Source organism: Callorhinchus milii, unplaced genomic scaffold, assembly GCF_018977255.1.
Source record: "Callorhinchus milii isolate IMCB2004 unplaced genomic scaffold, IMCB_Cmil_1.0 Scaffold9, whole genome shotgun sequence".
NCBI lineage: Eukaryota > Metazoa > Chordata > Chondrichthyes > Chimaeriformes > Callorhinchidae > Callorhinchus > Callorhinchus milii.
This window is the reverse complement of record NW_024704750.1, coordinates 5,824,106-5,840,188: the sequence shown is the minus strand read 5'-3', so window position 1 is coordinate 5,840,188 and position 16,083 is coordinate 5,824,106. Positions and strand designations below refer to the sequence as shown.

Below are 16,083 nucleotides of genomic sequence, written 5' to 3'. Positions count from 1 at the left end.
TATTGCATTTTACTAACTCTGCCAAAAAACAAATTCCAGAGAGTATTCAATGTAAGTTAGTAAGAGACCAGGCTTGTGGATCTCACACAAAGCTTTGGGGATACTCCTGGAATTTAACCAGCTCAAACTGCATAGTTTGCCTTTAAATGTACTGTCTGGCAAGCTGCCTGCCTGCTGCTTCTTGAGCTGCAAACACCATTTGGACCTCGGCTTGCAACACTAACAGGAGAAAATAGAGAGAATCTCTGCCTTCAGTACAGAAACAAACTCTACTTGAGAAATGGTGTCTTAGAACTGGATGAAGAATATGTATTGCGTACCCACGGAACACTTGTCACAAGCGAGACTAAGCACAGCTTTTAACTTTCAGAGTGAAAACCCTTGCAGAGTTTGTCTGGCAATGTAAAGCATGTGAAGCAATGCAAAATAATTTTAATACAGCAACCAATAGGCACAAGCAGCATGAAAGCCAAATTGGCTGCATTAAATAAGATTCATGTTGTGTCTTGATATGCAGCTTAACATGCCTAAGTAGAATTTCAGGAATAAATGACTGGATTTCCCCCGCTCCCCCACCCCCACCGACCAGCTTCTCCACATTTCCAGGAAATCATCTGTTTTACAAGTGCATCAGGAGTCTGATGAATGCAGTTGATAAGCTAGACTAGAATAGACATCTGAGCACTGTTAAGCACTAGCTGAAAGCATAGGAATAGTTTACACACTGACACACCTCGGAGAGAAAATTGAAGGTCAACTTACTAGCTTTTCATGTCTCAATTCCTCGTCTCATGTATACGTACGTAAAGTCTAGACACAACTGAGTTACTATTTCCCTTAAACTTGGGTATAAATGCACAATTTAACTTTCCTTCTGAAGAATATCAGTGTATATTATTCTCAGAGTGCTTGTGTATGAGTTGTCTATATTTAATGATTGCAAGGGCTCTTAAACACACAATCTTTTAACTTGTAAAAAGTTTAAACGTTAAAATGTTTTTAAAAAAAACTTGGGAGGGTTATGGCATTTTATCCAATCATGAGTGACTTTCTATAACAGCAGAGGAAAGAAAGGGCAAAACATTGATGAAAGAAAATGGAATTCAAAAAAGTTGGTTATACTTCTCATGTACAGCAGTGAATTGGATAGCATTATAGTTTCAATACCTCATTGAGCACCTTTAGAACAACAAATTACGTTACATTTATACTTATAGCACCTTTCACATCAGGAGGACATCCCAAGGTGCTGAACAGTTAGGGATCCACACCCGAGATGGTGATTGGGATCAGGAGGAGTGGAGGGTGGAGAGGGTAGGGGTAGGAGATTGACCGAAGGAATAGTCGAAAAGGAGGCTGTTGAGACGGGTCTTGAAGGAGGCAAGGGAGGGGGCCAGGCAGAGAGGCTGTGGGATGGAGTTCCAGAGGGTGGGGGTTTAGAGGTGGGGTGGGAAAGGTGGGGGACAATCTGTTGATCTGCAGATTGTGGAGGGAAATGTTAGGAAGGCTGACAAGCCTGAGACATGGGGATGCTGACAGGACCCAATCAGGAGGGCCTCGGTCTTGTTGACGTTCAACTGGAGAAACTTAGCTCTTATACAGGACTTGAAGTCTGATAGACATGCTGTCAGGACACCAGTGGTCCTGGAGTCAAAGGTGGAGGCAGACAGAGTTGGGTATCATCCGCATACATGTGGAAGTTGACCCCATCTGCGGATGATAATAATAATAATAATCCTTGCATTTGATATAGCGCTTTTCATGTCGGGAGGACGTCCCAAAGCGCTTCACAGAACACACTGTAAAGTGAATTGACTGTATATTTGTGGGCGAACGCGGCAGCCAATTGCGCACAGCAATGGCCCACAAACAGTCGTAGATTGAAAATGACCAATGTATTATTGTTTTGGGTTTTGGAGAGATTATTATTAGGCTCTGTGTGGAGTAAGGAAACTTGCCCAAGGTTTCGCCCTGACCTGCCTGGAATTGAACTCAGGTCTCTCGCTTGCAAAGCGAGTGCTCTAACCACTGAGCTACAGGACTCCACTGATGTCACCAAGAGGGAGCATGATACGTGTTGAAGACGGGAGGACCAAGGACAGAGCCCTGAGGAACACAGCACAAGACAGTGCGGGGATTGGAGGAGAAGCCGTTTGTGGAGATACAGTACTGTATACACACTATTAGATCTACATCTATATAGAAAACATATACTGTTGCATATTTCATGATTACTTCATTGTGGGATCTCCTAGTGTGGGTGTGATGTGTTGAAATCTCAGCTTGGTTTGGATACTCTTAAGCACGTTGATGGGTTTCCCCATGTGTCAGAAACCCGATTGACTGCCAAAAAACTTCATTTCCTTTTAGCTGAAGTATAAGGCTAACTTTGTATCTCATTTTTATCTTCTACTTAAATCGTGAAACATTACATCAAACATTCATATCCCTGTAGAATACATTTATTTATATAGCAGCTTCCAGACAATACAAGTAAATTACACTATACAAGCTGGGTGTACATAAAATAATACTGTAACAGTTTTGTGTTCATCTTTAGTGGTTTTGTGCTTGACTGGTTACTTTGGATTGTTAAGTTTGATCGGACTAGAAATTGTTTGCATCATATTATTTCGAAGGATGCACCTTGGCTCAAAAGGTGCTCAATAGGCACTTTAGACATTAATTCTTGCTCTACTCAGCTGCATATGGTCGAGGTGAACTCAAGAGACAAATACTATCTGAGTAGGCCCCAATAAGTTTGGAGGTCACAGTAACATTGTTTTACATTTACTCTATCAGGAACAGAGGCATTGGGAGTGTGAGTTGAATTTAAGAATAATCTGGAATTATTAAAATGAAAACCATTATAAAACCGCGTCGGGTGAAATCCAATAAAGTGGTATGTTATTACCTAGTTGTATATTTAGCTTTTGTTGCACCTGGTTTGTTTCCCCATAAAAAAATGACAAAAGCTTTAACTTGTCACATTGGTTATGTGGTCAAGTCATTCTAAAATGAGATCAATGACAATTGGCTAAAAATAGACCCTTTGATCCAAACATTCAGCCAATCATGTACCGATTTCAAAACATAGTAGATCCCAAGGAGTCCAAAATGGATGCTGAGTCGGTGAAGGCAAGTAACGTTTAGTTAAAGACAAATAGAATACTTCAAAATGAATGATACGATCGAATGAATGAAGAGGTGAAAGGGAAAATAGGGATGGAAGGCAGGCAGAATAGACAGAATGACCTTATAACAGTGGTCAGAGGTAATGTTATTGAACTTAATAGTATAATAATCCTTGCATTTAATATAGCGCTTTTCATGTCTTCTAGACGTATCAAAGTGCTTCACAGTAAAGTGAATTGACTGTATAATTGTGAGTGAAACTCGGCAGCCAATTACGCACAGCAGCGTTCCACAAACAGTCGTGGATTGAAAATGACCAATTTATTATTGTTTTGTTTTGGAAGGATCATTATTAGGTTCTGTGTGGACTAAGGAAACTTGCCCAAGGTTACACCCTGCCTGGAACTGAACCCAAGAGTTTCGCTTGCAAGGCAAGTGCTCTAACTACTGAACTACAGGACTCCACAAATTAATATTATTATTAATAATAATAATTGCAATGTAACTGTGCTTAAGTACATAATTATTTGATTGTTCAGTGATTCTTAGAGTGTCTTCAAAACTGCGGCATTGGAGAACAATGTCTTGCTTGTGGACGAATCTGTACCATAGTTCAGGAGTTCCTTGATGATGTGAAGAATATCCTTTTCATCTGATTTCTTCATGTTCTTTTTAATGTACAAGATAGCTGCGACGTGTTGTTTTCTGTGGAGCGTGAGCATTTAGTTAGGTTGAGAGATTTGTACAATAATCTAATTTTAGCACTGCATAAGCAAAACAAATAATATAGGACCTTTTGTATGTTATGGTGTGGTATAGTAGTGCTGTTCAATTTAGTGGCTATTTTGCTTTTCAGATATGGCCACTTCCACTTATGCTTCACATAAGAAATTGAATAAAGCCCACGAAAATCACTCGCTTTGTGTGATCTGTCACACGCGTTTTCCGAACATGTTGTGGTGTAGCTTTATTGTCATATCGTTCATACATCACATCAACAGCATGACCTCTGCTTGCTCGAGGCTTGTTTCACGGCTTTGGGACATCCTCCCTTTGGCTCCTCTCACCTGATGTCTGGAAATTCTTGAATGAGAGCCCCAACTTCCATCTTTATTGCATTGACATCTTGGAGCCTGATGATTTCACTTATATATGGGAGGGCAGTGGCCAGCCCAACAGCACGAGACCCCTGGTTAAATGGAAAAGAAAAACAGTTTGTTGGATGCAAAGAGAATAGTAAATACCAAAGGGTGATTTATTGCACAGTCTGGTTTTATAGTATCAGACAGAATTGATTTTACTTACGTTGACACTAAAGAGTTCCTGTAACTGATGATCTTCTTTCTCCAGCTGATTGGCAAACGCTTTCTGCTGATCTTCTGTTTTGCAGCTCAACTTCCTTTTCATAATTCTCGAAATATATTCTGCAATGAGTTGCTCATGGATTTCTTCCAACAGGCCCTGTTTATAAACAAAAAAAAACGAATGTCAGCTTGGCTTAGTTCTTTGCACGCTCACTTCTGAGTTGCACTTGGTCAATAATCTAATTTGAGCACTGCCATAAGCGAAACAATTATTACAGAAAGTGATATAGGACCTTTGTGTGTTATGGTGCGGTACAGTACAGTGCTGGTCAATTTAGCGGCCATTTTGCTTTCCTCTGCTTGATCGACGCTTGTTTCAGCTCTTTGGGATGCCCTCCCTTTCTAGGAGCTCAAGGCTGACACTCCAACGCAACCCTGGGGAGTCCTGCAGTGTCAGGAGGAGTGCTGATTTTCGGATGAGATGTTAAACCAAATTCCTGTCACCTTGTTCGGGTGGACAATAAAGATCTCATGGCACTATTCCAAAAAGCTAAGGGTGTTTCCGCCTCAATCGCTGCGACTGGCAGGGAATTGCATATCCTAACCATTCTGTGCATGGAAACAATTCCCCTAATCTTTCCATTTGCTCATTGGCTAATTATCTTAACTTGATGCAAAATGTTGCAGGTTTAACCTTTTGGTGTCTATTGTTGCCCATATGCTCAATTTGCAGGAAAGATCACTGAACAGAATTAAAGAGCAGGATGTCAGCCCGATGGACATTTTCTAATGTTTTCTAACAGTCTAACCAGGTAACGTAATGGTTTATAAGCCTCACGTGCCATATTCAATGCTGAACTCTAAGAAGGTAAAGAAGAACACATTTGAACAGAAGATGGAGTTATCTGTTCCATACCTGAAACTGCTGGGCTTTCAGTTTCCTGAACTTTATCAGTTGTCTTTGTGTTATTTCTAGTATGTTATTTATAGGCTCTGGATGTGAAACCCATTTCTCGGTTATCAAGAACTTGCAGTAAGGCTGCGGAACAAAGGAAAAAAGATTTATTTCATTGGGAGTCAAATTGTTTCAATTGAAAACAATCTTTCCCTTCAAAATATGGTCTGTAACAAATGTCAACATTTTCTCCGGCCAACTACTCTTTAGAAATTGCTTCCCATGGTCATTTTTTTTTAAGACTTATTATCATAAAGGAAACTTTTTAAAAGCTATTTTCCAGATTAAATATTGCAGAGTGCTGAAATGCAATTTTATCGTGTGGAATGCAGAGTCAGAAATTAAACCAAAAATAACAATGATCCTTTAATTTTTATAGCGTCTTATCGTGGCATTGAGACTTCTCAAAACGTTTCACAGGATATACTGTAAAATAGTGCAACAAAGGGTGAAGTAAATAACCCAATTTAATTCGGGCAATTGTTGGCCAGGACACCAGAAGAAACTCCCTTCTCTTTCAAGGCAGACAGGACCTCATTTTAATGTCTCATCCAAAGGATATTAATATTTTTCAATATTTTTAATTTTTCAAGTGGAAGCAGATGCTGGAGGGGAAAACGAAAGGCTGTGGCTTGTTCTTACTATACCTTTAATTCACAAAACAGGGACTTTTGCAAAACGTCTTTTCCGTTCTTTTCCATTTTATTCAGAATTGACAGGGCATTCTCCTTGACCTCATTTGTGATCTTGCCATTTTTGTTGAGGTACTCCCTGAAAGCAATTAGATGTAAAAGATGTTACTCGATAAAACGGTTTCCAGCACATCCAAAAACAGTTCCAAAGTATCGTTTGGAATAAATATGTGGAAGTGGTTTAAAATACTTTTCTTAACAATTCTTTAATAATTTAAATTGGCTCCTTGAATGTTTTCATAGAATTGATCTTTGCCTGGCCACGTTTATGCTGCACCAAAGCAAATCAAAGTGCTTCCTGGAACCATTTTCTTCAGCTGTTGTTGAGCATGTTCCAGTGAGATTTATGCTGTCTCAGTCTTCATATGTACTGTACAATACACATTCATCACAATACAGCTATCCAGCTACCGGCCCATTCCCAACCTCCCTTTCCAAGGTCCTTGAGAGAGCCGTTGCCTCCCAGCTTCACTCTTTCCTCTCCTCCCACTCCCTCCATGAGTCCCTCCAATCGGGTTTCCGCTCTGCCCACAGCTCAAAAAGGAATTATTACCCTCGGAAAAACGATCCGCCAATCGACTAACAACCAGGTTCCTGTCTACTGCTAGGTAAACAGAGGCGTGTGGAGTAAGGAAACTTGCCCAACATTTTGCCCTACTGGGAATCAAACCCAGGTCTCTTGCTCGCAAGGAGGCTACTCTAATCACTGAGCTATAGGACTCCTGCGCCTTGAAAATTGCAGATCTCCTTAATATATAGCTAATTCCTGAAATCACATTATCAGTCATGGATTCAGTTTGAGCAATTAGTATGCAGTTGAGTTTTGTATGTCTGAGTAGCTTCCTGGCTAACTGTACAAGTCATGGATTAACCTCTGGGTAGAGAAAAGCTGCCCTGAAATTGCCCTTTGCAACTCTAAATCTATCTAATTTATCTATTGTCATGGTGAGTCCTAAAGTATGCATTTTATACACCGCTATAAAGTCCCCTTTGAGAAATCTTCTCCCAAGATTAAAGAGCCCTAATGTGTCTAACTCAAACTCCTGACAAACAAACTCACCTGAAAGATTCACAGATATTGTTAACCAATATCATAGTTGAAATGAAATTCTCATGGTCCAGATAAGTTTTCTCAAAGCATTTCACTGATTCCTGGAAGCTGAAAAATACCGTAAAATGTGTCACATTATTTGTTGTACCATCAAAACATATGGTGAATGTAAAAGTATTCAAGAATGAATAATATGGTAGGATCTTCAACATTGCTTTTGTGGATCATCATAATGTACTGACTTGTTTGACTAAGCTTCTTAATAGACTAGGCTTCGTTTGCATTCCTGGGCAAGTTTGTGCAGGCCAGAAACTGTGAAAATATTCTACAAAAACAAAGATTTGAAGCTTGTTTTTCCTCCTCTGCAAATGTTTATTTTAATATGATTGGACAGACTGAAAGTAAACATTTTGTGCAAAAGCAGAATAATGCTGGAAATTGAGGATTATGCTGATGGTTTGGTTGGGATGCTTTTCTAGTGAGGTCAAAACTTTCTTCAGTCATTCCCTGATGTGATTTTAGCTTTCAGTTACTTCTGTAATAGATCCTCTAGAATTTTTAAAAAAATATCTTCAGGAGGTTAAAGTTATGCATTTATTTTCTTTTACAATATGAGGTTATGTGTCTCACACACCATTGCCATCTGTAGCCTTTCAGACACTGAAAGCTGGGCAAGATTGTCATCAGTGTTTCACCCTTCACGCTGCTGAAACTCTGGTCCACGCCTTTATCACCTCAAGGCTGGACTATGGGAACTCTCTCCTCGCCGGCCTTCCCGCCACCTCCCTCCACAAGCTGCAGGTCATTCAGAACTCTGCAGCTCGTGTACTGTCCCGCACCAGACACCGCAACCACATCACTCCCACCCTCGCTCCCCTCCACTGGCTCCCCATCCCCCAGAGGATCGAATTCAAGATCCTCATCCTCACCTACAAGGCCATTCACGGCCTCGCTCCTACCTCTCCGACCTACTATCCCCCTACCTACCTGCCCTTACCCTCCGCTCCTCTGGCTCCGGTCTGCTGCACATCCCCCGCTCCCAACCGCCCTACCATCGGTGGCCGGGCCTTCAGCCTCTCAGCCCCAAGGCTCTGGAACTCCATCCCCCAGTGCCTTCGTCGCTTCCTCCCTTTCCTCCTTTAAGGCCGGTCTCAAGACCTTTCTCTTCAACCGTGCCTTCACCTCCCCTCTCGACTCTCTACCCCCTCCTCGTTTCCTCCCTTCCCTCCCCTCACCCTGATCATTTCCCCCCTGCTCGGGTTCCAACCCAACTGTCCAGCGCCTTGGGACGTCCTCCCGACGTGACAGGCGCTCTATAAATGCAATCTTGTTATAATAATAATACTCCTTGCATTTGATATAGCGCTTTTCATGTCGGGAGGACGTCCCAAAGCGCTTCACAGAACACACTGTAAAGTGAATTGACTGTATATTTGTGGGCGAACGCGGCAGCCAATTGCGCACAGCAATGTCCCACAAACAGTCGTGGATTGAAAATGACCAATTTATTATTGGTTTTGGTTTTGGAGGGATTATTATTAGGCTCTGTGTGGAGTAAGGAAGCTTGCCCAAGATTTCGCCCTCTGCCTGGAAATGAACTCAGGTCTCTCGCTTGCAAAGTCGTTGTTTTCCATAAACACAGCTTTAGTAAAACCAATGGTGCATGTTTATATAGGACCAGATGTTTATACTAGGAAATAGCTTGTTAAAAATACTTAAAACAATGTTCGTGGAACCCTGTATCAGATCATTATTCACTGCTTGTTAATTTTACCTTTCCAGGAAGCACATCATTTCGTCCAGCATAATACCCAATACTCGATTATTCAGATCAGGAGTGAGACAACTGGCCTCTCGGGCACCTCCATCAAAGATCTAGCAGATAAAACAACACATATTTTCGTTGTATATAAATACATATAAATGACATACTCGAGTGAAAAATTGTTCAGAGTAGTCAGTCAACACACCAACAGGAAAAGTAAAATTGAAAACACTTCTTCAGTGAGCAAGTTTGTGCAGGCCAGAAACTGTGAAAGTAAACATATGGAACAGGCTCCCTGTGGAGACCGTGGTGCAGAAAATGTTGTTTGTTTCAAGAACCCATTAGATAGATTTCTGCTAGAGAATAATATCTTGGGATACAGTATATAGTTTGGGACATGACATGTCAAGTGACTGCCAGGATGGTGCAAGGTGAACTAGATGGACCTTGGTCTTCTTTTGCCTAGCAAATTCTTATGTTCTTAAGCGCTTTGGGACGTCCTCCCGAAGTGAAAAGCGCTATATCAAATGCAAGGATTATTATAAAACAGATTCCAGTACCCAGATACCAAGCGATCATAGCCAGAAGTTATACAAACTGAAAAGGTTTGCAGCTTACATTTTTGTAAGAACTTTTATTTATTTTGCTTAAGTGTAACACATGGGGAAAAAACGTTGTCAAGGCTCACACTTGGCAGGGTAACATGGAACTGAATCCAAGATTAGGAGCAAAGGAATTTGTCATAGGGGAGAAAACTAGAAAAAAATAATTGGACATACATTATTAAATACCCCCCCACCCCCTCTAAAATATAAATAAGAGAGAAATATTTTATGGATTTTTAAAAATACTTTCACTTCAGTTACCTGTATTATATCAATAGGCAGCTCACTGTGATAACAATCCTGAAACATCAAAGGCTCTTTGCCATTTATCCAGTTCATCTCTTCCATCTGGAGACTTTTGCTCATGTACGCTTTAGCATCTGTCTAAAATAAAAACAAAAATCATATGAAAAACAGGGTTCAAAGTGAAACCACAATTAACATCAGGAAAATGTCATCCATAAAATATTGCAGGGAGAGAACATGAATAGAAAGTTCCAGCAACCAATTCTCAGCCATTTGATTGAAACTCTATTTTAGATATGTTAAAATAAAAGTCCTTACCTGTACAGCTGAAATATAACCATTTTCCATCTGGTTGATCATTTCTTGTGACAACAGATCCCTCCAAAGTTTCTGGTCTGCATCCTCCGTTTGTGTGAGAGTGCTCATGACTCTAAACAATTAAAACAAGTTATTTCGAAACCCTAAATTCCTAAAGTAATATAATGTTACAATACCAAACATGCAAATATGCAGGAAACATGAACTGTTGCACAACTGCTCTATTGGATAAAAGGATATAGACTCCCACTAAAACAGGTTCTCCTTTCTCAGTAATTGGTCGACACTGTGCTGGCATTCAATTTACCCAGTTTAACGCAAATGTGTTTATATATGCAAAAGCTGACCCTGGTAAAGCACGGCAGCTTTCTCTCACATGTGTGTTAGAAATACTGTATTGCTTTGTTTTTCCGAACTAGGCACAGCTTTCTATCTATCTATCTTTTTTCCCCAGGGATTTTTCTTTTTCAAAAAAGATATAACAAGTTGCATACAGAAATTGCCGGACTTTAAACGTATCTATTGCTACTAGGGCTTACAGTCACATATTATTTATAGCTTATTCTTACCCTGGATAGTGAACATAAATCCAACGCAAAAGTGTGTACAGATCTTTCCCTTTTAATTCATTCTCCGTGATTACTGTGAGCCGAGAAGAAATTGTCTTTTGATAGCAGTCTGCATATGTTTTGCAAATATTGTAATCTTCAGGATAACATGGTTTGACGTGATTCACAATAGTGTCCACATCCTCCTTGAGCTCTTTGAGAAGCTGTCCTAAACACTGAATGACCCAATTTATTTTGTTGTCTTCCGAAGCATTGGGTATTTTACTTATTCTTTCATCCACAGACTGCTGTAGAATATTCAGCCATTTATTTTTCCACCCTCTTGGCCTGGCTTTAGGGATTCTTCCAGACTTTCTTTTCGCTTCCTCTTGGTAGGTCTGATCCATTTTCTCCTCCTGGATTCTGAATTGTACCACCATTTTCAGGAGGTCAGGATTTTCCTTGGAAATGCTCATGGATGTTTTTAACACTGTGGTGATTGCAGAGTCAAGATGTTCATACAAAGATTCAACTTCCTGCTCCATTTTAAGTTTATCTTCATCCTTCTCTATGCTATCAGAACTGTAACACTGATATTCTAACTTGATGAGGTGTTGGTCAGCCTTCAAATATCTTTTCTGTTCAATAAGCTCCTTGATGTCTTCCACTACATAGAAGAAAAAAGAATATTTTTTAGTGCTTTAGAGCAGAAAATCCAACAGTTTGTGATACTGAATGGTCACAAACTGAAACAATGCCTGGAATTCTGTGATCACATATTTTAAGTCAGATGCTTTTACTCATTTGTTTCCATGTGTGTCAGATATCGATTGTGCAAACAAAATTGCTCATACATTCTTCAATCCTAAAAGCCAGTCCACTTGGTTGTGGATCTAATCCATCTTGTTTCTGTCGTTAGTTTTTTCTGATGAGGTTTAATGGATTGTTTGCTCCGAATTTGATCTATGTCACTGCTAAAATAAAGAACAATTTGGCTATCAAATTTTCTGATTTGGAAATGTTTAAATCGGTTGTTCTAAACTATCTTTTATAATAAAAAAAATTGTTGCAATATGATATAGCACTTTATCACATCGTCGAGATGTCTCAAAGTGCTTCAAAAATTTTACTGAAAAATCTCGTGCTTGTGTAGGCAACCCCCTTCTGTTTGGTTTAATTTTCTGAGTGCAAGTCAAAAGCTTTGCTAGTAATCATAACAATTAACGGATAGCCTCTGAGTTATTAACTTGTCACTCAAATCTGGAAACATCCAATTGTCCCAACAGGGATGTATTGCAAACTTTTTAAAATTTATGCTGGCAATTCCCTGACTTGCATGCCTTGAAGATTTCTCTCAGATGAAAGGCTTTTAAACATAAAGCAATTATGAATCAATGAGTTCATCTGCGAGACCTACCTGGCAGGAGTTTTGTATTATGCCAAAGTTTGCCATTAATTTCTAAAATATCGATATTGTTGTCCATGGCATTCAATTTGTTTTTGCCATTGAGTTTGGTTCTTGGGCTTGAAAATACTGTGTTCTGTTTCATTGGTGAATTATTGTCAGTCAAAGACCTGTTGCAGTTCCCTGCAATAAATGTAAATTTCAGAAAGTTGTTGCATTAAAACTATTGTATATCTTTACAATATATAAGAGTATATGAACATAATAATAATCCTTGCATTTGATATAGTGCTTTTCACGTCTTCTAGACGTCTCAAAGCACTTCACAGAATATGCTGTAAAGTGAATAGACTGTATATTTTCTGGGCGAAACGCGGCGGTCAATTACGCACAGCAGTGTCCCACAAACAGTCATGGATTGAAAATGACCAATTTATTATTGTTTTTGGAGGGATTATTATCAGGCGTGTGGAGCAAGGAAACTTGCCCAAGGTTTCGCCCTGCCTGGAATCGAACCCAGGTCTCTCGCTTGCAAGGCGAGTGCTTTAACCACTGAGCTACAGGACTCCAACAATATATGAGCATTATACATAACACAGTACACCCATTTCTAGGGTGACGCTGCAATATAGTGCTGGGGTTGTGCTGCATTGTTGGAGGTGCTGTCCTTTGAATGAAACATTAAACTGAGGTCCCGTTTTCCTGTTCAGGTTGACGTTTAAGATCCCTTGGCACTATTCAAAAACAGAAGAGTTTTGCCAGGTGTCCTGACTAACAGTCCCTCTATATGTCCTCCTGACGTGAAAAGCGCGATATCAAACACAAAGATTATTACTATTTTTCCTACCTCTACATTCTCTGATGTTCTTTCTGCTCAGTGTACTTCTTCAGTTTGTCTTTAATATAGCCCACATTTATTTGATAATGAGCTTTGAAAATGATTCATTTCAAGCAGCTGTGTCATTCCACATTCCCCCGATGCCACAGTGACTTACCCAACAAGAGTGCTTTCAACTTCTTCATTATTCAGATTGCTTAACCAAATGGCTCCAAGTTTTGAAAACTAGCTTCCACAGATTTATACTTGTTTGTCCACCTAAAAAAAAATAAACCTGCTCAAGAATCAATTTCTATCACAACTATTAAATAAAATGTTTTAGCTTGTTAATTATCCCCAAAACAATGCAATATATAGCAAATGAAATAGGAATCAACAACGCAACAATTCAGTTATGTGACATGGTATTTCACAAAACCTCTACAATTGGTCGTTAAGATTTATTGTAGAATTGTTTTTCCACCTGGTTCCATTTATTCATTCTATTCATTTTATAAATTGTTGGAAGGAACGCAGAGGGTTCTGCAAAAAGATTGATATTTATTGTCTCTTTTCACTTCCGTGTTTGCCAACAATGCTATTCATTGAGGAGGACATGTGAGTAATATAATCAAAAAGCAGACATAGACTGTGTTGGGAGAACTCAAAGTACAGTAATATGTTTAAAATAAAACAAAAAAATTAATCAAGATTACAAATTAGATGTGTATTCCTCTTGTAAAAAAGCTCAGTAGATACATGAAAGAGATTCCCAATAAAACTGGTCAATGTTGTGTCATTTTGATTCCTTTAAAAAGGAACTGGATAACTAAATGTTTGAGAACAGTATCAGTGAGTATGGAGATTGGTATATACGGAGTGAACACATCCAATGTGGTTTACAAGACTGGGGAAGTGGAAGGAGAACAGAAATATTGTTTGGGGCGAGAACGAGGTCAGGTGGAAATGTGAGGATATCTACATTTTCTGGAACTTTCACTTGATTGATTGGGATTCAGCGAATATCTATTCAATGGTGGGTGACCCGATGACCTTTTCTGGTTTCACACATTTTATGTTTGGCTGAAAGCAGGTAGATGTAAAACTTGTCTTATCTTGCAAGTTCCTCATCCTCAGACATGCAGTGCTTCATCTCATAGCTGAAACATATTGGTAAAATGCAACACTGAACTTTCTATTAATGTGACACAGTTGATTTGGTTTCTATTTATTGTATGAGCGCGTGCAGAGTACTGTAAATAGATACTAATCTCCTGGTCCACTGTGTAAACCAATACATTTTGACCCCCATCAGAATATTTCATCTAATGGATACAAGATACCAGCGAGGGGGTAGGGGTTGGGGTTGGTGGTGGGTGGTGTGGAGGGTGGGGGGGGGGGGTGAAGCTGTCGATGGGGGGAAGTAGGCGGGGGTCTCATTGGAGCTGAACTGGCTGCAAGGCGATATGTTTGGCAATGCAATGTCGGAACTGTGGCAGTCTCAGAGGTCTGGCAGGATTCCCGGAAATTGCCGATGACAGCACAGTCTAGCCTGGCTCATCAGTAGCTTTTGGAAAGACAGACCAGTCACCCGGAACAGGCAATCATCAGACCAGCTGTGAAAATATTTTTATATCATTTGAAGTTTCAATATTATCCATTAAAGTTAAAAGGCAAATCGACAATTTCCCAAAGCCTGGGCGTTCTGAAGTGATAAGAAAATAAAGCAAGCCTGGACCCTGGCTGAATTACCCCCATAAAAGAGCTAAAGGAGAATAGAAAAGATCGATCAGTGCTCCCAAATCTTCCCTGCCACACCCCCACCTCCAGCTCTCCCTCATATCTGTGCCAAATAAAAGTTAACATTCCCTGGAAATAATGATAAAATTAATAATCTTTGCATTTGATATCGCACCTTATCACATCTTCGAGACGTCTCAAAGTGCTTCACAGAATATACTGTAAAGTCAATTGCCTGTATATTTTGTGGGCAAAATGTGGCAAGCAATTGCGCACAGCAGGGTCTCACAAACAGCCGTGGATTGAGTGACCAAATTCTTCTTATTATTATTATTATTTTGAAGGGATTATTACAACAACTTGCATTTACATAGCGCCCTTCAGGCCGGACGGCGTCTCGGAGCGCTTAAAACCCCGGAAAAGTGATCCGCCAACCGCCTAACAACCCGGTTCCTACTTACTAAGTAAAAGAGGTGTGTGTGGGAGGGAGGGAGGGAGGGAAGGAGGGAGGGAGGAAACTTGCCCAAAGGTATCGCCGTGTCTGGGAATCAAACCCAGGTCCTCCGGCTTGCGAGGCGAGCGCTCTAACTACTAAAGCAGAAGTATGCATTTCTCAACGTGACACAAAGCCAGCCAGGGGTCCCAGTCAATCCACATCTATATATACACACATATAAATATACACACAAACAAAAACGCACACACATGTGTTTATGTTTTGCCTCGGGTGCAAACAACATGGCTTTAAATGATTCACCCCTTTCATCCCCCTGTAACAGTAAAACCCTTTAACTTTTTGCAACACACACACACATTGCAACCCACACAGAGAGAGATTCCATTTGACTGAATGACTTGAGTTACTTACAAGGAAAGTCTTCTCCAACCTCTGCCTCCTCTCACCCTCTGCCTTTTCCCGTTATTTCCCATTGCTTTATGCAATGCACATCAGACACACACACACACACACACACACACACACATGGGCGGAGTTGGAAGAAGATTGTCAGATGAGAACCACTTGGAGGGGAACTCCGCAATTGCATTGCGCGTTAATTGTTATTTTTTTTCACACGTGTGGAAAAATAAGATTTATTTCCAATGGGTATTTCCCTGAAAGCAACCGGTGCACTATGCACATGGATTTTATACCCTTGGATCCCACCCCCCACCACCACCACCAGCAAAGAACATTTCATGTTCAGTTCATTTCTTGCATTTTTAACATATAGATTTCATATGTATTATTGCAATCTATTAACGTCATATTAAATGTGAAATATATACGTTTGGTATTTTAAACCCACGTTGTTCGTACTCTGGGCAAAAATAAACAGATCTGCAAATTTTTATACATATATATATACTACATGACTATAAATATATTAAATAGATCGAAAGTCCCAAAAAGCAAAGAGTCTCAAAGCTTTCCCTTTTTTTAAATGAATCAATTTCTCTCTCTCTCTCTCTCCCTATATATATTTTTATATATTAGGAAATTC

At 39.9% G+C, this 16,083-nt stretch overlaps 1 protein-coding gene across 3 annotated transcripts; it reads right to left on the bottom strand.

The window, feature by feature from the left end:
• Positions 1 to 3,587: 3,587 nt before the first annotated feature.
• LOC103175319 (tumor necrosis factor alpha-induced protein 2) lies at positions 3,588 to 15,565 on the bottom strand. Of its 3 annotated transcripts, none has more exons than XM_042338167.1 (13): positions 15,450 to 15,565; positions 13,020 to 13,136; positions 12,037 to 12,207; positions 10,641 to 11,286; positions 10,072 to 10,183; positions 9,769 to 9,891; positions 8,912 to 9,012; positions 7,147 to 7,245; positions 6,042 to 6,165; positions 5,356 to 5,478; positions 4,441 to 4,596; positions 4,203 to 4,324; positions 3,588 to 3,840 (listed from the first exon to the last, which is right to left on the bottom strand). In XM_042338167.1, exons 2-13 carry the CDS (start codon positions 13,045 to 13,047, stop codon positions 3,681 to 3,683), a joined length of 1,965 nt encoding a protein of 654 aa, XP_042194101.1. In that variant the 5' UTR covers positions 13,048 to 13,136; positions 15,450 to 15,565; the 3' UTR covers positions 3,588 to 3,680. The 3 variants fall into 3 exon arrangements, with proteins under 3 accessions (XP_042194101.1, XP_007886486.2, XP_007886487.2); XM_007888295.2 differs by having other exon boundaries at positions 13,020 to 13,120; XM_007888296.2 differs by lacking the exon at positions 12,037 to 12,207 and having other exon boundaries at positions 13,020 to 13,120.
• Positions 15,566 to 16,083: the final 518 nt, after the last annotated feature.

What these genes read in the sequence shown, in the direction of transcription:
- LOC103175319 (XM_042338167.1), bottom strand. Translation starts at nt 13,047, where the DNA reads ATGAAGAAGTTGAAAGCACTCTTGTTGG. An exon ending in TAATACAAAACTCCTGCCAG is followed by an intron (nt 11,287 to 12,036) that starts GTAGGTCTCGCA and finishes TCTTCTATGTAG; the next exon opens with TGGAAGACATCAAGGAGCTT. An exon ending in TGAAAGCCCAGCAGTTTCAG is followed by an intron (nt 4,597 to 5,355) that starts GTATGGAACAGA and finishes GTTTATAAACAG; the next exon opens with GGCCTGTTGGAAGAAATCCA.